The sequence below is a fragment of the Nelumbo nucifera genome, chromosome 6, assembly GCF_055504915.1.
Source record: "Nelumbo nucifera cultivar China Antique chromosome 6, China Antique-T2T, whole genome shotgun sequence".
Classification (NCBI taxonomy): Eukaryota; Viridiplantae; Streptophyta; class Magnoliopsida; order Proteales; family Nelumbonaceae; genus Nelumbo; species Nelumbo nucifera.
In genome coordinates this window covers 13,989,063-14,011,954 of record NC_142654.1, presented here as the reverse complement: position 1 = coordinate 14,011,954, position 22,892 = coordinate 13,989,063, and the positions used below count along the sequence as shown (strand labels likewise).

The 22,892-nt window shown below is 45.6% G+C and overlaps 1 protein-coding gene across 1 annotated transcript; it reads right to left on the bottom strand.

The window, feature by feature from the left end:
- Positions 1-15,318: 15,318 nt before the first annotated feature.
- LOC104589241 (NAC domain-containing protein 90-like) lies at positions 15,319-16,748 on the bottom strand. The gene is made up of 3 exons (XM_010247494.2): positions 16,426-16,748; positions 15,913-16,205; positions 15,319-15,765 (listed from the first exon to the last, which is right to left on the bottom strand). The coding sequence occupies exons 1-3, from the start codon at positions 16,577-16,579 to the stop codon at positions 15,466-15,468; spliced, it is 747 nt and encodes a 248-aa protein (XP_010245796.1). The 5' UTR covers positions 16,580-16,748; the 3' UTR covers positions 15,319-15,465.
- Between the last annotated feature and the right edge of the window lie 6,144 nt (positions 16,749-22,892).

The following is a 22,892-nucleotide window of genomic DNA, read 5'->3' as shown; positions in this document are numbered from 1 at the left end:
CCCACCGAGTTGCGGTTGCGGTTGCGGTTGCTGTGCTGTCACGCTGAGTCATCGCTTGAGCAAGGTCATGCCCACGTGTACCCGTGCTACGAGGTCAGGCCAAATCACCCTTCATCAATTGCCCCCCACTCCCTGTGCTGGCGGCGTTGACCCAGCGTGGGGAGTTCATGACGCACCAGGTGGATTTGGTTTCGGTATTCATGCCACTCTGTCGTGCGCTTCGTCCAGCTGGACCGGTCCAGTGCCCGGCTCGATCAAGAGAAACCCGGGTCGCGTTCGGTTTACGTGCGGACCTCAAACGATTTGGACGCGAACCTCAAAAAACGCGCTAAACTGATTTCTCCTCGAGGAGCCTGTAGCCGGTTTCTTTGAGAGCCGTTGGATCATCTCAATCCTGACCGTTAGTGCTCAGACACAGTGGCTATAAATAGTGGGGGACCCTTGGTCATTTCTTCACCACAAAGTCTTCAGCGTTAGTGTTGAGCTCGTGTCTGAGGTTCCCAGCTCGGGTCTTCTAGCTCGGTTATTCCCTTAGTTCAGTTTGTGTTTCCTGCGTTGAGTCCCCGAGCTTCCTTTTCTTTTTTGAACATTCTTTCCTTTCCGTTTTATCATGTCGTCTAGTGTAGATAGCTTCATCAATGAGCCCGAGGTGGGTACCTCGTCTCAGGGTGGCGCTTTTGCCGCCCAGTCATCTGATGTACGGGTGGCTTCGAGTCATCTGGCATCCACCTCCCACCGAGGTCGGGTGCCAGATCAGTTCGGCCCTTCTACCATGAGTCCGAAGAGACTCCAGGACCTCATACAGAGGTTCCACCTTCCTGGGGAGTACTCTTACAGTCTTCCTACCGGCAGCTTTCCATGGGAGCACGGTCCCGATGAGATCGTGGTCTTCAGGGAGCAACTAGTCACCAGACTCCGACTTCCTCTTCACCCCCTGATTGTTGAGGTGCTGGTGCACTTTAACATTACCTTGGACCAGCTTCACCCGAATTCCATTCAAAATGTGGTTGAGACCATTTCCCTTTTCTTCGACCGCTCCTTCCCCATTGACCTAGATATCCTCAGTACCATCTTGGCAATAAAGAAGAGCGATTCGGGCACTCTCCCCAGGCACAGGCGGGCTTATTATCTGTCTCCCCGCCTGGGTTTTAAACTAATGCATAAGCTCCCGAGTAAAGTCCCGGCCTGGGTGTGGGACTACTTCATAGTTTGGAGCAGCACAGGGTGGCCCTTCCCTATTGACTGGAGGGTGGCCGTTCAAGACCCCGGTGTTATCCTCGATGGAAAGACCAAGAAGTCACTTCAGTCGTGGGCTCAGCTCGGGTTGAATTACAAGGACTTCACAACCGAGGAGAAGCTCATCCAGGCCGGCTTGAGCCCGAGAAGGTTTTTCTTTACTTTGGCTTTTTTGTCTGCATACTTACTTCAGGGTTACTAACACTGAGCTTCACTGCAGGTCCCATGGAGGCGAAAAAGATAGACGGTCAGAGGCTCTTCCACCAAATGAAGAGAAAGAAGCGTGTAGCCAAGAAGGCGTGCATTGAGGCTCTTCCACAGGCCTCGGCTCCAGAGCTCGAGCTCCCCGGTGCTCAACCCATCACCGACCTGGAGGGGGACACGGCGCCTCAGGGGCCTGAGATGGCGGCAAAGCCCACCACTGAGTCTGTTGAGACTGCTGCCGAGGGTGCTACAGAAGTCGCCCTTGAGGCCCGAGGAGTCCGCCCATGCGGCAGAGATGACGGTGTCTAGCTCGGAGAATCAGGAGAGCGAAAGTATCCTGAACCCCCAGTGCAGTCTCCAGAAGAGTAAGGAGGCCCCGTATCCGGAGGAGATCGCTGAATGGGCTGATCTCACTCCTGGTCAGCTCGGTGCCCGAGCTGCTACACATACTATGGTGGTGAGTTCCTTGTGAAGGATTCTCTTCTCCCCTTTTTTTTTTGACTGGTCTCCCCTTTTTGCAGGTGAACTCTGTCGTGCGTGCCTTGAACCTTCAATCTGACCGGCAACTGAGATGGGCTCTAGAAGCCGAGAAGTCATCCCGCGTAGCCCATACGGAACTGAGGGCAGCTCGTGGTCAGATCCACCGCTTGCAGAACGATGCCTCAGCTCAGAAGAGTTTTATCGAGGTGCTGTTGGCGGAGAAGAGCGAGCTGGCCCAAGATAAGGACAAACTGAGGGCCGAGGTGAACGGGTTCAAGGTTGGCCAAGAAGCCTTGAGGCTCGAGGTTGACAGTCTCAAGGCAGACCGAGACAGTCTCAAGGCAGACCGGGACGGTCTCAAGGCAAACTGGGATGCACTGAAGCTCGAGGTGCAGGGCCTAAAGAAAGCAAAAGGGAAGTTGGAGCATGAGGTGGAGTACCTCCGAGCCGACCTCAAAGAGAAGACTGAGATCTTCGAGGATGCCTTCAAGGAGACCAAGGTTCAAGCAGTCATCGACTATGTCCAATCTTTGAAGTTTGATGACGTGATGATCGAGGCCTATCATAAGGGCTTCAAGCTCAGCTAGTGGTTGATTAGGCACCTCTACCCCGGTCTTGATACAAGTGCCATCACTACTTCACGGATCACTGATGACATAGTGCATCAGTCAGTGGATGATCTAGACTCTGAGGACGAAGGCGCCGATGATGAAGCAGAGGCTACTAGTCCGGTTACTGCCCCTGAGGAGGTCCCTGGCGAAGGCGACGAGCCTCCAAAGTAGCTCAGTCCTTGTATTTGCGAGCTTGATCTTTTTTCTCTTCTTGTAACAAACCTTTTGTAATGAAGTATTTGTAATGGAAATACACTTTGCTAAATACTATGCAATTTTCTTTACTTGTTGAAGTGATTATTTTGTCCTGAATTGTTAAGCTATCAAGTTAGACACCCGAAGTGAGGGTTTCTCAACTGTCGTTACCTCGAACCATCTTCCGGTACGTAATAGGGGTAACCTTATGTACACCGAGGTGAGTAACATAGTAGGGTATATGCCCGACCTGTCTGCACCTGATTTAAGTTGAGATCGGTTGTCCTTAACGGGTTCAACCCGTTGCATGCCGGGGCGGGTTATGCATCACAAGGTTCGTACTCGAGCTGCCTGTGCCTTAGGCATTACAAGTACTTGGCCTATGCCAACAAGGCGACTAGGTCTTATACGGTGCTGAGGTCTTTCAATAGCTCGGCATTTTAGCCCTTAGGCTGGAGGAGCGGTTTATAGTTCGTTCTCCTAGAGTTCACCTGTGCCGAAGAGGCGATAGGGTCTTATAGTGCCGAGATCATGTTAGCTCGGCATTTTGGCCCTTAGGCTCTGGGAGTGGCCCGTAGCCTACTCAATTGTTACAGGTAGTACTGTCTTAAGTTGACAATATTCCATACCCGAGGTACCTGTTTCCCTTCGAGGGTCTCGAGCTCGTATGTTCCCTCCCCGAGCACTCATTTCACTCGGTAAGGTCCTTCCCAGTTGGACCCGAGCTTGCCAGCGCCGGGCTCAGGTACCATAACTTTACGAAGGACCAAGTCGCCGATGCGGAGGTTCCGCTTCTTGACCCTGGCATTATAGTACCGAGCTACTCTCTGCTGGTAAGCTACGGTCCTGATGTACGCGAGGTCCCTTACTTCGTTGAGTAGATCGAGGTTGGTACGTAGCTCATCTTCGTTCGTCTGGTCACTGTATGCTTACAGTCGCAGCGTAGGTACTTCGATCTCTGCGGGGATAATTGCTTCGGTGCCGTAGGTGAGGTTGAAGGGAGTCTCTCCTGTGGCGGTTTTCTCCGTCGTTCGGTAAGCCCATAGAACACTGGGTAGCTCGTCTGCCCACAATCCTTTAGCTCGGTCCAGACGTGCCATCAGTCCGTGGAGGATGGCTCTGTTTGTGACTTTTGCTTGTCTGTTCGCTTGAGGGTGTGTAACTGAAGTGAAACTCTGCCGGATCCCCATGTCTTGGCACCAGTTCTGGAATTTGATGTCCTCAAATTGCTTGCCGTTGTCAGAAATCAGTACCCGGGGTAATCCGAAGCGGCACACAATGTTCTTCAACTTCTACCCACTTTGTGAAGTAGTCCACTACTACTACTAAGAACTTCCTCTGGCTTGCCGCTGGCGGGAACGGTCCAAGTATGTCAATCCCCCATTGTGCGAAGGGCCACGAGCTGGTGAGATACTTGAGGTCGGCAGCAGGTTGGTGGTGGATGTTGGCATGCTTCTGGCATTTGTCACATTTCCTGACAAGCTCGATGCCATCTGCCTTCATTGTTGGCCAGTAATACCCCTGTCGTAGTGCTTTTTGGGTGAGGGCTATGCCCCCCAAGTGTCCGCCGCAAAGACCCTCATGAGTGTCGTGCAGTATGAGCTCAGCTTTGGTACAGCCGTTCGTCTATTATGACGTATTTGGCTGCCTGGCGCTCTACCCTTCTGGCCGCATTGCGATCTGCAGGGAGGGTCCCATGTAGCAAGAAGCTCGCAAGCAGGTCAATCCAGCTCGGCCCTGCTTGAACGACGGGAGCAACCTCCCCTGCCCCCCCGAGAATGCTAGGTCGAGGTAGGTCCTCTATGTACACGGTTCTCATGGTGATGTCGCTGGTGCTGGCTAATCTGGATAGGGCATCGGCCTCAGCATTCTCCAACCTCGAGATTTGCCTGATGAAGTGTGACTGGAAGTTGAGCAGAGCTTCTCTTACTTTGGCTAAGCAACCATGGTTGGTTTGCGAGCTTCGTAATCTCCTGTGACTTGGTTGACTACGAGCTGGGAATCACTGCAGACGATGATATGCTTGGCTTTTACTTCTCTGGCTAAAGCTAGTCCAGCTATCAAAGCTTCGTATTCCGCTTCATTGTTGGATGCCGCGAACTCGAAGCGTAGCGCGTACTTCAATTTCGTGCCAATTGGGCCGTGTAGAACTATTCCGGCTCCGCTGCCCTATTGGTTCGAGGAGCCATCTACGTGAAGGATCCAGGGCTCCTCATCCCAGTTCGCGCTTGGCCTAACTAGGAGAGATGCCACACTGGCTGCTACCTCACGGGGCTCGGACTCATTTGGCCTGTGAGCTCTAGGATCACCCAAACTGGGGGCCTCGTGCTCAACCGGCCTGGGAACTTCGGAGCTGAAAGTGCACTCGGCAATGAAATCTGCTAAGGCTTGAGCCTTAATAGCTGTTCGTAGCTTGTATTGAAGGTCGTACTCACTGAGCTCAACGGCCCACTTCGTCAATCGACTAGAGACCTCAGGCTTAAGTAAGACTTGCCTCAGAGGTTTGTCGGTGAGGACGATAACAGTATGAGCCTGGAAGTATGGATGGAGCTTCCAAGCTGCGATTACCAGTGCGTAGGCTAGCTTTTCAATCTCTAGATATCTCGTCTCTGCTCCCTACAATACTTTACTAACATAATAGATGGGTCATTGGACTCGATCTACTTCCTTTATCAGTACCGAGCTGACCACTTCGTCGCTTGCCGAGAGGTACAACTCTAAAACATCGCCCTCTTCAGGCCTGGTTAAGATTGACACACTAGCAAGGTATTTCTTGAGCTCGTAAAACGCGAGCTGGCAGTCTTGGGTCCATTTGAACCCTTTGCTCTTAATTGCCTTAAAGAAAACAGACAGCGGTCTACTGACTTGGACATGAAGCGGCTCAGGGTGGCTATGCGGCCATTCAACCTCTGAACCTCCTTCAACTTCCGGGGTGGTCTCATATCTAAGATGGCCTTAATCTTATCCGGGTTGGCCTCAATGCCACGCCGATTAACGATGTATCCTAGGAATTTGCCCGTGGTGACACCGAAGACACACTTGTTTGGATTCAATTTCATGTTAAATCGTCTCAGAATTTGAAAGACAGAATGCAAATCTTGTATTAATTCGTGTGAGAATCGAGTTTTGACGACCATGTCGTCTACATAACATTCTACTTTCCTACCAAATAATGGCTCGAATAATTTATTTACAAGCCTTTGAAAGGTTGCCTCAGCGTTTTCCAAGCCGAAGGGCATAACCTTGTAACAATATAGACCGAACTTTGTGATGAAGGTAGTCTTTTCTTCACCCGCCGGGTCCATCCTGATTTGGTTATAGCCCGAATAGGCGTCTAAGCAACTCAGCAACTCGTGCCCTGAGGTCACGTCCAACAGGCGGTCAATTCTGGGGAGTGGGAAGCAGTCTTTTGGGCAGGCTCGGTTTAGGTCGGTGTAGTCGATGCACATGCGCCACTTGTCGTTAGCCTTCTTTACCAGAACGGGGTTGGCTACCCAGCTCGGGTAATGGACTTCTCTTATGAAGTCAGCTGCGCGGAGCTTCGTGACCTCCTCGTCGACTGCTTTCCATTGCTCCGGGGCTAAGTTGCGTTTCTTCTGTCTAACGGGCCTAATTACAGGATCAGAATTGAGCTTATGAGTTATAAGATTAGGGTCTATACCGGGCATCTCTACCGCAGACCATGCAAAAACATCTAAGTTTTGAAGTAAGAAACTTACCAGTTCGGATCGTAGGGGCTCCTGTACGGAAACACCAATCTGAAGTGTCCGACCTGGGTCTGCTGCTGAAGTCGAAACATCGACTGTTTCTTCCGTGGGTGCAGCTCGTTCTTCGCCTTGCTCCATAGGCCGCTCTAGTTCGAGGTCGTCGGCCACCTTGGTCTTCCCCTTAAGGGCGGTGACATAGCACTCGCGGGACTCGAGCTGGTCGCCCCGCTTTACCCCCACACTGAAATCTGTAGGGAACTTCATTGCCAAATGATAAGTGGAGACCACCGCCCGTCGGACATGGGTGATCGGTCGGCCTATTATGGCGTTGTATGGGGAGGGGGGCGCGGCCACTAGGAAGTCATGATTGAGTCTGACTACGCAGGGCCATGTGTTGACTTCCACACGTACTGTCACTTTCCCAAGGGGCCTGACTTCTTCTCCGCTGAGGCCCACTAAAGGAGTGCTCGCGGGCCGCAAGTCACTTTCCTGTAACTGAAGCTGGTCGAACGCGGCTTTGAAGCGGATATCTGCCGAGCTACCTGAGTCAACGAGGACGCGCCTGACCTCGAAATCATTGATCCTTAGTTTTATGAATAGCGCGTCATCGTGGGGGTAGTGGACCCCTCGCGCATCGTCCTCCGTGAAGAAGACCGGTTCCTCTGTCTTTGGCCGCTTCGGAGGATTTTGTTCTTCCTTGGCAGCTTCGCGAACTGACGTCTGAGCTGCTGTTGAGGTACAACCTACAACGATCGAGCCTCCCACTATCATGTGGATAGTGCCCCGAACTGGCCTCTCTTCCGGAGGCTGCCTCTATGACTGCTCGGCCGGCCTGCTGCTGGACTCGGGAGCATCCTTGTTGTGCTCCCCCTGCCGACTTGCCTTATTATTATTATTGTTATTATTTTGTACAAAATTTCTTAGATATCCGCGACAAATGAGTTCTTTTATCTCGTCGCAGAGGTTCTTACAGTTCTCAGTACTATGACCGTGGTCTCTGTGAAAACTACAATACAAATTTTTATTTCTTTCATTAGGGTTCCCCCTCAGGCGAGGTGGCCACTTCACATATGGGGCGTCCTTGATTGCCATCAGGATTTTAGCTCGCTTCGCGTTCAGTGGGGTGTAATCAATTCGGTCTGCTATAGGAACTCGAAACGGTTGACCCGGCTTTGCCCCCTGAGCTACATCCTTTTTCTTTTGGCTGCCTCCTTGGTTGGAAGGCTCTCCTTCTCTTTTTCTCTTATCGGTCGCGCTCTCGCCCTTCTGGTTGATCTTTTCTTCTGTGGCTATGAACCTGTCCTCAAGCTTGAGGAATTCAGTTATGGTCGTCGGTTGGTTGACAACCATGTGCCACTTGAATTCTCTGTGCGTCATGCCCTTCTTGGCTGCTGCAAGCCGCATTGCGGGGTCCAGGCGCGATATCTACATGCATGCATCGTTGAACCGCTTGATATAGCCCCGGATGGACTCTCCCTCTCTCTGGACTATGTTGAGAAGGCTTTCCTCACTTCGCGGGCACCGCTTGTTGGTGACGAAGTGGAACGTGAAGGCTTGCATGAACTGCGCCCAACTCCTTATCGATCCAAGTGCCAGGTTCCGGTACCATGTGCGGGCCACTCCTCTGAAAGTGGTGGAGAAGGCCACGCACATGCAAGACACACTGGCCCTTGCCAGGTGCATCTGCGACTAGAAAGCGTCTACATGATCGTTTGGGTCGAACGACCCGTCATACTTGTCGAGAGGTGGGAGCTTAAAGTCTTTGGGCATTGGAACAGCCAGGAGCTCGGGAGACAGGGGGATGGAACAGAAAGAAGGGGAGCCTTAACTTCGCCCGATCTGACCTCTTCCCTGCCTCCGAGCTCGAGCAGGTTGTGGGTGGTAGATCGGCGAGCTCGGCGACGGCGTCTTTGCTTCTTGGCGGGCTCCGCATTAGTGCTGCTCACCTCCGTGCTGTCAGGAATGGTTTGTGCAAGAAACAGCTCGGGCCGCTGGTGATGGCTGCGGACAAAGGGGTCCTGCTTGGAGTCTGCAGCCAGGATCTCAAACCGGTTCTCCATAAGCAGAGCTTTGAACTTTGATAGCCGAGGTGATGCAGACCAGGCGACCTGGGGTCCTCCCGACCTGATTGCCCGCGGCAAGACCGGAGTAGCAGGTCTTTCTTTTCTACCACGGGAGGAGGCTTGGCTCTTAGGGGGGTTCTGGGAAGCTTCTCCTTGGTGAGAAGGGCGTTCATCCTGACGGCGAGACCTAGCTTGTCATGAGGCTGGGTGTCGAGGAGGGAGCTGAGGCTGAAGCTGAGGCAGCTGAGGGAACTGTTGTTGATAGTGATACTGAGAGACTTTGTGCAGCACTTGTTGCTGGTAGAGCTGGTGTTGCTAGAGCTGCTGCACTTGGGCTTGCATGGCCCGCATGCACTGCATCAAATTGTCAAGCTGGTTCTGGCTGGTCGCTAGAGGGACAACAGTCGGTTCAGAAAAGGTAGTCTCAACAGAAAGGGGGAGGGGAACACTCACAGGCGCCACTGCTCATGGCACGTTCAGGCTAGGGACTCCATCCATAGAGAGGGGAATGGTGAACTGCCCAATGCAGAATCTAAGTCTTGTATTAATTCTTGTGAAAACTGCGTCTTGACGACCATGTCGTCTACATAACATTCTATTTTTGTGCCAATTAAGGGCCGAAACAGCTTATTTACAAGTCTTTGGAAGGTCGCCCCAGCATTTTTCAATCCGAAGGGCATGACCTTGTAGCAGTACAAGCTGAACTCGGTTATGAAGTTGGTTTTTCCTCATCGGACTGGTCCATCCTGATTTGGTTGTAGCTCGAGTAGGCGTCCAAGAAGCTTAGCAACTCATGTCCCGAGGTCGCGTCCACTAGGCGGTCAATCCTGGGGAGGGGGAAGCAATCTTTCGGGCAAGCTCGGTTCAGGTCGGTGTAGTCGACGCACATGCGCCACTTGTCGTTTTCCTTTTTCACCAGCACTGGGTTGGCTTCCCAGCTCGGGTAATGAACTTCCCTTATGAAGTTTGCTGTGAGGAGCTTTTCGACCTCCTCGTCGACTGCCCTCCAACGCTCTGGGGCTAAGTTGCGTTTCTTTTGTCTAATGGGTTTGACTACAAGGTCAGTATTAAGTTTGTGAGTTATAAGGTTGGGGTCAAAACCGGGCATATCGGTCGTGGACCATGCAAAAATATCTAAATTTTGAAGTAAATAACTCACCAGTTCGGTTCATAGAGGTTCCTTGACGGAAGCACCAATCTGTAGCGTGCGAGCTGGGTCCATGGCCGAAGTCGGGATCGCGACCATTTCCTCCGTGGGCGAAGCTTGTTCCTCACCTTGCTCCGTAGGCCGCTCCAGTTCAAGGTCGTCGGTCGCCATGGTTTTTCCCTTCAGGGCGGCAACATAACACTTGCGGGACTCAAGCTGGTTGCCCCGCGCTACCCCCACACCGAAGTCTGTAGGGAACTTCATTGCCAAATAGTAGGGGGAGACCACTGCCCGCAGGATATGCGTAATTGGCCGCCCTATTATGGCATTGTATGGGGAGGGGGTCGCGACCACCAGGAAATCAGGTTGAGTCTGACCAGGCAAGGCCATGTGTCGACTTCCACAGGTACTGTTATTTTCCCGAGGGGCCTGACTTCCTCTCCGCTGAAGCCCACCAGAGGAGTGTTCGCGGGCTTCAGCTCGCTTCTTTGTAACTGTAGCTGGTCAAATGCTGACTTGAAGAGGATGTCTGCCGAGCTGCCCGAATCCACAAGTATGCGCCTGACCTCGAAGTCGTTGATCCTTAGTTTTATGACAAGTGCGTCATTGTGGGGGTAGTGGACTCCTCACGCATCGTCTTCCATGAAGAAGATCGGTTCTTCCGTCTTCGGCCTCTTTGGAGGGTTCTGGTCTTCTCGGGCTGCTTCGCGAACTGACGTCCGGGCCGCTGCCGAAGTACATCCTGCTACCACCGAACCTTCCACTATCACATGGATGGTTCCCCGAACTAGCCTCTCTTCCGGAGGCTGTCGTTGCAATGGTTCGGCTGGCCTGCTGCTGGATTCGGGGGCATCCCTTCCATGCTTCCCTTGCCGACCTGCCTTATTGTTATTATTATTATCATGTTGTACAAAATTTCTTAAGTATCCGCGACGGATGAGTCCCTCTATCTCGTCCCGGAGATTATTACACTGTTCGGTACTATGACCGTGATCTCTATGGAAACTACAGTACAAGTTTTTATTTCTCTCGTTTGGGTTCCCCGTTAGGCGAGGTAGCCATTTTACGTATGGGGCGCCTTTGATCGTCATCAGGATCTCGGTCCGCCTCGTGTTTAACGGTGTGTAGTCTGTCCGAACTGGTAAGGGAGCTCGGAATGGCTGGCTCGGCTTTGGCTTCTGGGCCAGGTTTTTTCTTTTAACGACTGGGTTGGAGGGCTCGTCTTCCCTCTTTCTTTTCTCGGTCCCGCTTTCGTTCCTTTGGTTGATTTCTTCCTCTGTTCTCATGAACTTATCCGCAAGCTTCAGGAATTCGGCCACGGTTGTGGGCTAGTTAGCTACCATGTGCCATTTGATCTCCTTGTGGGTTACTCCTCTCTTGGCCGCCGCGAGCTGCACAACAGGGTCCAATTGCGGTATCTACAAGCACACAACATTGAATCGCTTGATGTAGCCCCTGATGGACTCTCTTTCCCTTTGGGCTACTCCAAAGATGCTCTCCTCAGTTCTGGGGCATCGCTTGCTAGTGACAAAGTGTGCGGTGAAGACCTGCACGAACTGGATCCAGCTTCTTATCGACCCCGGGGCCAAGTTCCTGTACCAAGTGCGGGCCACCCCCCTGAAGGTTGTGGTGAAGGCCACACACATGCACGATTCACTGGCCTCTGTGTTGCCGAGCTCGATGGGCCCGGGCTATTGGTAGTCTGCCGCTAGGACGCTGAATTGATTCTCTGTCAGCGGGAGCTCAGACTTGGTGTGCCGAGATACTGATTTGGCGGGCGAGGTGCTTGATCCGCCAGTGAGCTGCGAGGCGGGGGTGATTTTTCTTTCCCCTCGGCCCGGGGATGAGGCCTGGCTCTTGTGGGGGTTCTGAGGTTGGGAGGCCTCTCCTCGGTGACGGCGTCCACCCTGTGGGGAGGGCTTGACCGGCTTTGGAGCAAGGTGCCGAGGTGGAAGTAGTGGTTGGTTCAGAGGCAATTGGGGGAACTGCTGCTGATTGTGATACTGAGAGATGTGGTGCAGTACTTGGTGCTGCTGGAGCTGATGTTGCTGGAATTGTTGCATTTGGGCTTGCATTGCCCTTATGCATTGCATCAGGTCATCCAACTGGTTCTGGCTGGTCGCCAGGGGGACAACAATTGGTTCAGCAAAGGTTGTTTCGACAGGGAGAGGAAAGGGGACGTTCATGGCAGGAAAGTTTACAGGCGCCACTGTTTGTGGTGCATTCAAGCTGGGGATCCCATCCACCGGAAGGGGGATGATGAACTGTCCGATGCACACCACGGGGACTTGAAGTTGTTTCCCGGTGGTGTTCATCTTCGTGCCACGTCCGGCATTGCTGGAAGAAGCCATGAGTGTTGGGGTTTTTGGAAAAAGGAGGTTATGAGAGTTTTTTAGAGGGAGGCTTTTAGAAGCGTTTCCCACAGACGGCGCCAATTGATGGTGCGCAATCCGGCCGGTCCTAGCTGTCAACGACCTTGCCTTCAACTGGAGCTACAAGGGGCCTGAAACGGAGAAGAAAGTGGGGAGTCTCCGGGGAGGAACCCGGTGAGATTGCTCCGAAGCTCAAGTCAGTATTCTCTCAAAGGTAAGATAAAACCAAATGGCGCAAAGTTCACCTACCTTGTTCTTGAGGGGTAAAGAGCCTTTTATAACCAATTCGTGCACTCACTCCTAGGCTTCTATCAGGTCGGGTATGATTACTTCTGTGCTTCTACCAGTTCGGATGCTATCACCTCTGCTGGGACAGAACCGCCACTGCTCTTTATCGGAGCCGTCTCTGTAACTGGAGATGGCGGTGGCAGGTGGCCGTTGGAGTGCAGCTGTCAAGCGTCAGATCCCAAGTCAGTCAGGTGCGCCGCCCCTGGATATGGACTCCTTCGGTGTCAGGTACGGTGTGGTTTGTTCAGTTCGGTGTCCTGGAGGCGAAGTGTTGGAGTGGTGTGCGAGGTTAAGTCTTGAGTTCGGATAGAGGTGTGGCTCGAACTGCCATGGGGCAGGCCAGTTCGGGTCGTTGCCCTTTGTATTCGTAAGGCTCGGGGCCTATGGGAGAGCTCGGGCTTCTTACGGGGACTTCGGGCTCTTTGCAGGGAGTTCAAACCGCTGATTCCTCCTTTCGGAGCTCGTGCCTTGGCGAGTTGTTATCCTGAGTTGTTGCCTTTGCCACGTGTTGAGTGGTTACGAGGTCGGGCCAAATCTTCTTTCATCAGAAAGTATGGGTGAAAGATATGGGTTGTCCCTTCAAACCTTTTTTTATAAGTTTATGTTATCAATTTTTTGGAAAATCAAGGCTAATATGGTATTTTATGTAAATTGTTAGGAACAAAAAATGTTACATTCTAATATCTAATTATACATTGATTTTTTTAATTACTAATTAATAGATATTAGAGAATCTTATTTATTTACTGTGAAACCATGTTGGTTTCTCAATATTTTCTTAGATCATATGAGCTATTTATTGATAAAATATTAATTTGTCATTCTAATTGTATCATTAGAACTAGTATGTCTATAGAGTTACTGAACCCAAATCCATATTCTTATTATCCTTTGGACGTTCTTTCTTCCCATGAGAGAGAGAGAAAAGTTGTTTTCAAATGGAGTTAGGTTTTGATTCTCTAAAAACAAAACCAATTTTCTAACCAAAATAACTATACTGTATTTGATTATATGGAGAATCAGTAATGTAAAATTCTATCTCTCCTACTGTTATTTTTACAACTATAACATTTTCATTACGAGTATACATGTTTGAGGATTTGATCATTTAAGGTTATGATTGGTTTGAAGGAAAAGGTAGGAAAACTTTTACAAACTTTGTATAGGTTTTCCGAGTTCAAATCAGCTTCCCACAACGTCCCACAGCACATCTCCGCCGTATATTGGGAACATCTCCCGATGATAATACTAGAAATAATGATGTCATGCATTATCAGAAAATGTTCCCAATACACGGCGGAAATGTAATGGTTGATTGGATCTCACCTTTGTCTACCTTTTCCTTAAAACCAAACATATGTAGCCTAAAAGTTAGGTTTGCTTCCCCACAATGAATCTCGATTTACTTCTAAAATACTAATATTGAATCTAAATGGGGATTTGCATCATGAATAATTTGTGTTGATGGTAGAAAGGGATGGGAACGTGTGGGACATTGGTTTGTGAAAGGTTCCCTAATTGGGTCAAATAGGGAGCCTCCCAAGATGAACCCAAACATTTTTTTTTTTTTTGATACATTGTGAAATAACCCTGTGGCTAATCCAGACCATTCATCTAATTAATGATATCTGAATCTGTATTGTTTTTGCTCCTCCACTCTAGATAGGCTCTATGAACTTCTATTTTTATAGAAAAGGCATCAAACTGATTTTCCTTGGTAGCTTTGGATAAGGATATGTGGACAGGAACTGTAGGACCCTATTTGAGATCCAAACTGATTTTCCATGGTAGCTTCCTAGATCATACATATATACTCTTCAATAAAAGAACCCGACTAGCAAACCACCAACTTTTAAGTGTTATGACAAACTAACAGCAAGCAACTAAAGATAAGCATCTATAGACAATTCTAAATCAAATTAAATTGAAGAGTCACTATTAATTAGGGGGACTTGTACAACAAGAATTTTTGTTTTCATTTGTTTTTTAAATTATCACATTTCCAAAAAATAAAAAACTTTTTCTTTAACTGAGGTTTTATTTTAAGAAGCATAAACAAGTTGTCTTATTTCAGGAAAAAAAAATTATGCTTTTTTTAAGAAAAGAAATCTTTATTGAATTGTCATGATCAAAAAGTAAGAGGGAGGGGGCGGCGAGTAGCTTAACCCTCAAAACAATACAAGCAGCTCCCAGGAACATGAAAAGTTGGTAAAATGTTGGTTTTAAACATAAACAAAAACCATCATATTGATGGTTTTTAAACAAAATCAAACTTAATTTCTAGTAGCAGAGATCAATTGATATTATTCAGGGAACATGGTATTGATAACCAAATGAAAATTTGTTCTTTAACCACAAATTCAAGAACATGTTTTTTGTTTTAGTTTTGAAAACAAAAGAAAAATACATATATAACCAAGAACATGTTTTCTATGTTTTTATTTTAAAAACTAGATTATTTTCAAACCAGATTCATGGTTTGTTTGATTTATCTTTGGATCTCGAAACAAGAAAAAAAATTCCCATTGGAGAAAATATATAAAATAAAAACAAATGTTGGAGTACAGAAATTATTTGATTTGTAAATATGGAACTAAGTAACCAGATGAAAACATGTGGTTTCTAAACGCTTTTTTGGTTTTAATTTTGACAAAGAAACACAGAAAACTAAGAATATATTTCCTGTGTTTTTGTTTATAGAACCAATATCTTTTTAAACTAGGTGGTTTTGATTTCTTTTTAAAATTTATGCAACAAGAACAGCAAATTCACATCGGAGAACACCCCTAGCTAGCTAGGCTTTCTTGAAATTAAATTTGGAATTTGTATTATGTGCTGAGACTAGCTTTTCAAAAGTGATTTTAAAATTAATTTGATTGAAAATGAGTTAAACTATATATGTTCACGTTATGAAAATTCTAGAACAAAAATTCATTCAATGTTGGCTACATACACAAGAATCTAAATTTCTTGCAATTTAATTCCATTTCCCCTTCCACCAGATAAAATAAAAACTTATATAAATAATATAAAAACACCCCCTTTTCTTTCTTATAGACGCTGCTAAATTGTTTAGCTAATAAGGCCTACATATTTCTGCCAATATAACTAACTCCAGTAGTCTGTCAATTTCACTTCTAAGGATACAGACCTTTTTCTTTTTCATTTTCCCAAGTCCAAGAACAATTGATCCCATTCCCACAGATGGGTGGAACCGTCAAACATCATCCAGTTTATAGCTTCTCCGAGTATGGAGGTATGAGCATGGTCGCCTGAGGGCAAGATCTCATGGGAGCTGTTTTTCTCCACATTTGGAGGTGTCTGATGGGATGTTGTCTCCCTATCCGCATGAGATTGCTGCATCTGGTTGTTGCTTGTCGTACCTTCCAAAGGACGTCGATCGAAAGATCTCAAGCAACCTGATTTCACGTAAACTCGACACAGACTGAATTCGTTCCTTAACTGCAAAAGTTGAACCATATTCAATTCAGAAACCTTTTGAACTAGATGTAGTCCTTAATTTACTGCAACAGGACCCTGGCGACGTATACAACTCTTTTAATTTGTAATCTTCAAGAGAGAGAGAGAGAGAGAGTATTGAATTCTTACCACTGGAGTTGCACTGTTGGATGAGGTAGCTTCTCCATGGATGGCTCTGTACTCGTTCATCTTCCATTTGGTTTTGCATCCAGAAGGTGCTTTGCCTCTGTAGAAAACCATGGTTTTCTTGACGCCGATAACCTGATAATTGGAAGAGTAGACGTAACCAGGAGAGCCGGTGGCTTTCCAGTATCCAGAACTCGTTGTTCGAGTTGGTCTCCCTCCACGGGATTCTCGCTCTTGTCTAGGAATGAAGAAAAACCACTGCTCTGGGTCTCCAAGGCACAATGCTCCTGCAAGCTCTGAAACCCAAGAAAAAGAAAAGGTGAAGAGCTGATGATGAAGCTCTGATTTGAGGGGAGGGGCCGAAGAAAAAAGAAGAAATGAGGAAAAGAGATGGGGGCAATTCAAGTCAGAATAACCTGAAAATGCTGAAGTCTAGCTAGAAGATTATTTCAATTTTCAAGTACCATTTTTAAGGAAAAGCAGGTGAAAAGAGGAACAGGAAGTGAAGATTCTAACTTGGGAGTTGCCATGGATCGAGCTTGTAAATGTCCACGACTGGTATGACGTGCTCCAAATCCTCTCTCTTTCCTTCAAGCTTGTTATAAAGATAGAACGTAATCAGCTCTTCCTCTGTTGGGTAGAAACGATAGCCTGGTGGCAGACCCTCCATGGCTAGGTGGTTTCCTTTAAGAAGAAGAAGAAGAAGGTTAGGCCGAAGTTCAATAGAAGCCTAAGTTTTGCGAGTGAAAGGAGATGTATAGAGGGGGTCCTCAGCAGTAATCACTGCGTGGAAATTTCTACGCATTCAAGAGGAAAGAAATTAATTGATGAAAATAAACTAGCTAGTGTTTGGCTTGTCCAACATCACCATCCGATTAAATTTTGAAATCCTCTGAACCAGTCAACACTCAATCCACGTACGAACCCCATATCCCTAGATCTGCTGCTAACCCATACAGGAAGCTTTGCTTGTAAGGACAGCCCTCATCAATCTTGACCGTTAGGTCGTTGGGTTGTCACTGCCATCAAACCACATAGCTAAATACTACACCATTTTCAGAAAATATTAACCATCCAATTGGGAGCTTTCTTAAAGTGTTTGACGGAATTTGTGCCCTGATGATGAAAAGCCTTATGCTACAGAAATGTAGCTTCGTCATCTACTCTTAAGCTTAGGGTTTAGGGAAAATCTATGATACTGGAAATATACTATATGGAAAGAGTTTTGACCGATCAAAGTCCATCCATGAATTTTGATAAATAAGATTCGCTATCACATTTATGATTTCAATTTATTGGTTAATTGTTTTTTCCGATATCATATCTTTTTCATATCATAGTCAAATCCATTTAGGGGATATTGGACTGAACAGGTACCCTAATATGTGTTAGTAGAGTGGCCATAGGCCCTCGTTTTGATCCTCAACATGTTGGAATATCTAATGGCCATGTAACAAGCCACATGTTGATGGAAGATGATTGTTTTATGGTTATCTCTATGCAACACTTTCACACATAATCATTTACTTGTTTTTCTCAAATTATTATCTATTTATTTATTTCCTATAATTAACTGTGATTCATCATTCATTCGGATATTGACAAACTAATCACTTTTTTTTTTGTTTTAAAAGAACTTTTTTGACAATGAATGTCTAAATAGGATGAAATATTTGCTGCCCATTAAATCTAAATTTCAATCAATCACATTAAATATGTTAGATGGTCTATTTACGTTTATATGCTTGAACCAATCAGTTTGACGCTTTAGTTTGCTTTTCAAACAAGTTCAGTCCCACTGCTGAACTGAACTGCCACAGAGTACCCAGTTCCGAATGCTACCCATTTATTCCCCTTAATGAGGTGTAAGAGAAATCAAGCGGCTGCTTCCTGGAAAACTCAGACATGAGGATGCTTTCAATTGGTGATGATGGAGACACAGACAATTATATTGGAGTAGTGATTGCAAGATATTAACAAGGAAAGATTTATGGAGCAGAGACAACTGTAAAATGGCAAAAGAACTGAACTAAGAACAATTAGGTTTAGAAACTGATGTCAAAATAACAGCTGAAAGAGAATTTTCTCTAAATCATCGAGAATGGATATATTAGTACAGATAGAATTCCAACATTGAATTCAGTGGAAATTCTATGATACGGGAAAAGACATGGCCAAAAGAGCTTTTGCCTTTTACTAATCAAAGCACCTCCGTGAATTAATGTGATGAATATCATTTGATTGGTCACCTCTTTTTTTATTATACTCGTTGATTGGCCCTAAGTTTTTCTGGTATCATAGTGGAACCCTAAATTCAGACCTACTCGTGAGTGCCTGTTTGCGAGGGCTGCAGCATGGTGGCTTACTTTAATTCTGTGGTGGGTTTCACATGAACAACCTATATGATATGTTTGGTGAAAATTTTGGAAAACCCAAATCGGCTCAGTCAGTCATTTGAAGGGCCGGCCATTTGCTTCATCCTCTTTGAATAGCTTAAGATCTGGAGTACTTCAAAACAGCTGAATCTTCAGCCCAGCCTCCCAAACGGGGTCTAAGGATATTTATGAAGGCAATTAGGCTGTTGACTGGCTGGTGAGGAATGTATGGCTATCGGTGAAGTGAAATTTCTTGAGTCATGACATCTTCTCACACTTTGAAGTGCAGATTATCTTGGTTGATGTCTATGAAGCCAGACCAGAGTTGTAGATTGTACTCATACAACAATTAATCAATCTGTAACTCCCTGCACCACATCTCTCCCTCTCCGGCCCAACTCTAACTCTCGTCTGCAGTCTTCATGTGTCCCTTCTATGTTGATATATATCATTTGAAGTTAGTATCCAAGGACTTTAATATTCTTACATGTCGTTAGCCCTAATTAAATTACCTGCTTCAAGTTTATGATTTGTCTATGAAGTACAGATTATTTTTATGGGTTGAATTTCGAGAAGGGTCGATTTGTAGTGGAAGCTCAATATGTTCTTCCTTGTATTTGATGAGTTTCTTCATTTCTGCCACGCAATCTGATCTGTTCTTAATTTTGTTTACGCAGTGTTTGTAACCATGGTGTTGCATTTAAGGCATAAATGTTTGATCAGAAACATTTAAGCATGAAACCCAATTGAGATATTTTTGACATATAGACACCACCATGGTTTTTGAACAACTGTTGATTTAGATGGTCGGACCGTTCGGCCTGGGAATCATTCAGGCAATTAGTTCCGTTTTATCTCAAGTATGGTTCTTGGTTAAAAACCGTTGAATCAGTCAACAATTTATTGACCCTGGCAGTTGAACCATCAACCCATCGACCCATTTAATGGCTTTTGGCCATTTTTTATTTTTTTCAATTTTTTGTTAAAATGAGCCATCCGTTCAAACCGGACAATTGAACTATTGACCCAAAAACCAGTAGCCAGAACTATTCCATTTCCGGGTTATTTTTTAAAACCATGAACACCACCAGGCACCAAATAAGATAACCAAGCAAGAATTAATACCTGAGACAGTTTAGAAGAAATATAAATACAAATATATATATATATATATATATAAATAGAAATACATACAAAATAATATAAAATACAAGGCTGTGCACTCAATACATATTTGTATTTGTACTCCTTCCAAATAGAGCTGTGTCATTTCAACAATTCCTCAAAAGCATTCCTACAAAAATTGTGTCAGATACCAAACACAAATTTTCTACTATCAAAATGAGAATCTCTGATGTGGCAATAAAACAGGAATGCAACACCACAGTATCAAATGTTCTCCTGGTCTTTCCCTTGTCTCTTCACCTCTTACTGGCACGATGCTTCTTCTCCTTCCTCTTTTCCTCTTATTTTCTCAAAAAATGGTAAAGGTCCACCTCGCTTTTTCTCTACAAAAAAACAAAACATCCCACCCGCTTCTTTCAATGAAATGGAATGGGGTCTGCATCTACAGACAGCAAAGTTTCTAGGATTTTGTAGGTTTGTGCTTGAAAAGAACCAGGTATGCTGATACCCCCCACATTGGAAATGGCAGAGTACTTCTGAGTGATGAACCAAACCTACCATTCTAACCAAATAAAGTGTAGGAAAAAAGATAAAAAGCTTCTCCAGTGGATGTTTTTAGAAATCAGTTTATGTGTGTGCCTATCATTAGGGGAATCTTCATTTTATCGCTTCCCCCAACGGATAACTGTTTATTCGCTGTTTTACTGATGTGATGCTTAAGTATCAATAAACAGGTTTATCGTTGCTTTTCTCAGTTTTTCAAACAAATCAAATACAACGCATTTAATCTAAAAACGCCCACATTTCCAAACACATATTTGAAGTCTTTCTCTTAAACTTTCTTGCTTATAAAAGAAGGTATCAAGTTTCTTTTTTGACTTTTCAAAATAAATATGCTCAAGCACAAATTAATCAAAAGTTACATCAAAAAAGCACTAATCAAAAGCAATGTATATCAAAATAGAATTATATTACAAAAGCCACAAAATCCACTTTTTGGTGAAGCTATTTCACATTAGCTTCTCCAATGAGACTCAATCAACGCAGAAGTTCTCCTCCCAAACGCCACCTTATATAATAGGGCTCAGCAAGTTGACGGCATTCCTTGAACCCTTTCCAAACCAAAATTATGATGGCCTACTTCACTCGACGGAAGTCTGCTGTTTGGTTGGCCCAAGTTAAAATGTTTTGGGCAACCATTGATGGTTCAATTAATGGTTCAATCATCCAACCGATCAATCAGTTCCTTTTCGTTTTTAGTACAAAACAATGAAATCAACAGGGTGGCCGCCATGGTCCCCTAATAAAAGACAACGGGTTTTTTCGAGTGAGACACCTGCTGGGGGATGAATGCATATTTCCAATTAGTGGTGGATGAACAAGAAAACTTTCCCCTGATCCAAACAAACCTTCCACTTCCTCCTCCTTAATTAGACGGGTACTTTTCTATGGGTCACAGTGCAAAGAAGGACCACTCAGAATGGAATAAGAATGGACTCCGATGCATGAAAGTTGTAAGGAGTTTTTTTCCAAGGTCTGTGTCCATAAGATTGCAAAGACGGAAGGAAGAGTTCTAATTTAATTGTGTTGCATTAATTGTTTCTCTTTCGTATGAAAGCCTTAGGCAAATTCCATTTCTCATTCTTCAAAACTACACTCCTAATTGATAGAGATACAATTTAGGAGCAGTAGTTGGTTAAAAGAATCCTTAGGACGACTACCCCATCTTTGTTTGTTTTAAAGAATCCAAACCCATGCCTAATGCTAGTTGGTTAAAATGTCATGGTAGATTATTTAACTCTATTTTTCCTCTATAGGTGATTAATCTGTCACACATTTTATTGATTTGCCCCATTGCCCTCTGGCCTCAAGCTTGCAGTTTTCATAAATGCCTTGACTGATTGCAAGAAGAAAAAATATCCCTAGAAAATGAAAATGGATACTTCATACTCTAGCATTTGATCAAATCATTAATCTAGTTTTCATAGGTGTAGTGATGATAACTAGTATATAGATGGATAGTGGAGGAGATTCATAGTAGACATATCCGGCTGTTTTGCGATGAAAAATGGGATCAGATAGGCACAACATAATTAAGCACGTTAAATGAGTGTCAAAAAAATTTTTAAGTGCTCACTGAACGTGCTTACAATATTGTCCTTAGAGGTGTAAATCGGGTCATGCCACCTGTGACTCGACACAATTTTGAGTCATCTTGGCCCATTGGTCCACAGGCTGTGCCGTGACTGAGCACGATTGTATGAGACGTGTCGGGCTGGCACGGCCCACACTATTGTGTCGTGCCGCCTGTGGCCCATAGGCTGGTACAACCCATATGTATAATATATTGTATTAATTATAATTATATAATAATATATAATATATTAATAAAATAAACAATTTCAATTTTGTTATACTATTTTATTTAATTAATATATATATATAAGCAATTGTATACATCAAAATTCATATAAAATTAAACTTTTAAGTTTTTTCAATTTATTTAAATAAATAACTTTGGCCAAATCCACGACCCAGCCTGGACCAAGGCTCGGCCCACGAATCAACCTGACCCATGGCCTGGCCTGACTAGTATAGGCTTGGGCTGTGGGCCGTAACGGCTGGGGACGATCCACGGACCGGAACGGCCCATTTTACACCTCTAGTTGTGCTCACTTGATCCGAACTGATGAAAAACAACTGTTTTCTTATTGAGGCGGTTTCCAAATCGGTTTCCCAAAAGTTTCAAGAGGACGAAGACAGAGCGGGAGTGGGAAGGGAAGATGGGTAAGATAGTTGTTTGAGTCCCATTCAAGTCACTTGGAGCGGAAATATTTCGGTGGGTCAGGCTTCTTCAATGGAGGGGGTAAGGGCATTCATTTCGAACCAGTCCATCTGGACCCGACTGAAGGCAGTCACAGCTCCTAGAAGAGCTAATACGATCCTATTATCAGAAATTTGGGGAATTTGAGTCTAGCCAAGGGGTGTGATGGAGGCCCATCACAAGGCCCATCGCACCCTAGGGGCGGCAGCTCCTAGGATAAGGGCAAGTCAAGATAAGGTCCAAGAATGATAAGGCAAGACTTCCAAAATTAGCAGGAATTCAAGACTCCAATCAAGATCCAACAAAGACTCCAAGAATGATAAGGCAAGACTTCCAAAATTAGCAGGAATTCAAGACTCCAAGATTCATGCATAAGGAGAGCTAGGGAGATCAAACGGTGGAAGATCAAGCCCAAGAATTCTAAGAGGGTTCGACCTTATCAAGACAGCTCAAGAGGATCAAGATCAAGATCAAGATCCATGTTCTTTCCAAATTATTTTACAATTTCTCAATGTGTTATAAATACTGCTATTTCCCAAAATTATGAATTAATTCAAACTTCAGATTTTTCAGAATTTCTTCAAGTTCTCTTCTTCCTATTTTCGCCACCTTTTCTCTCTCCTAGAGAAATCGGTGTTCATCGCTAGAAGCTAGCGATC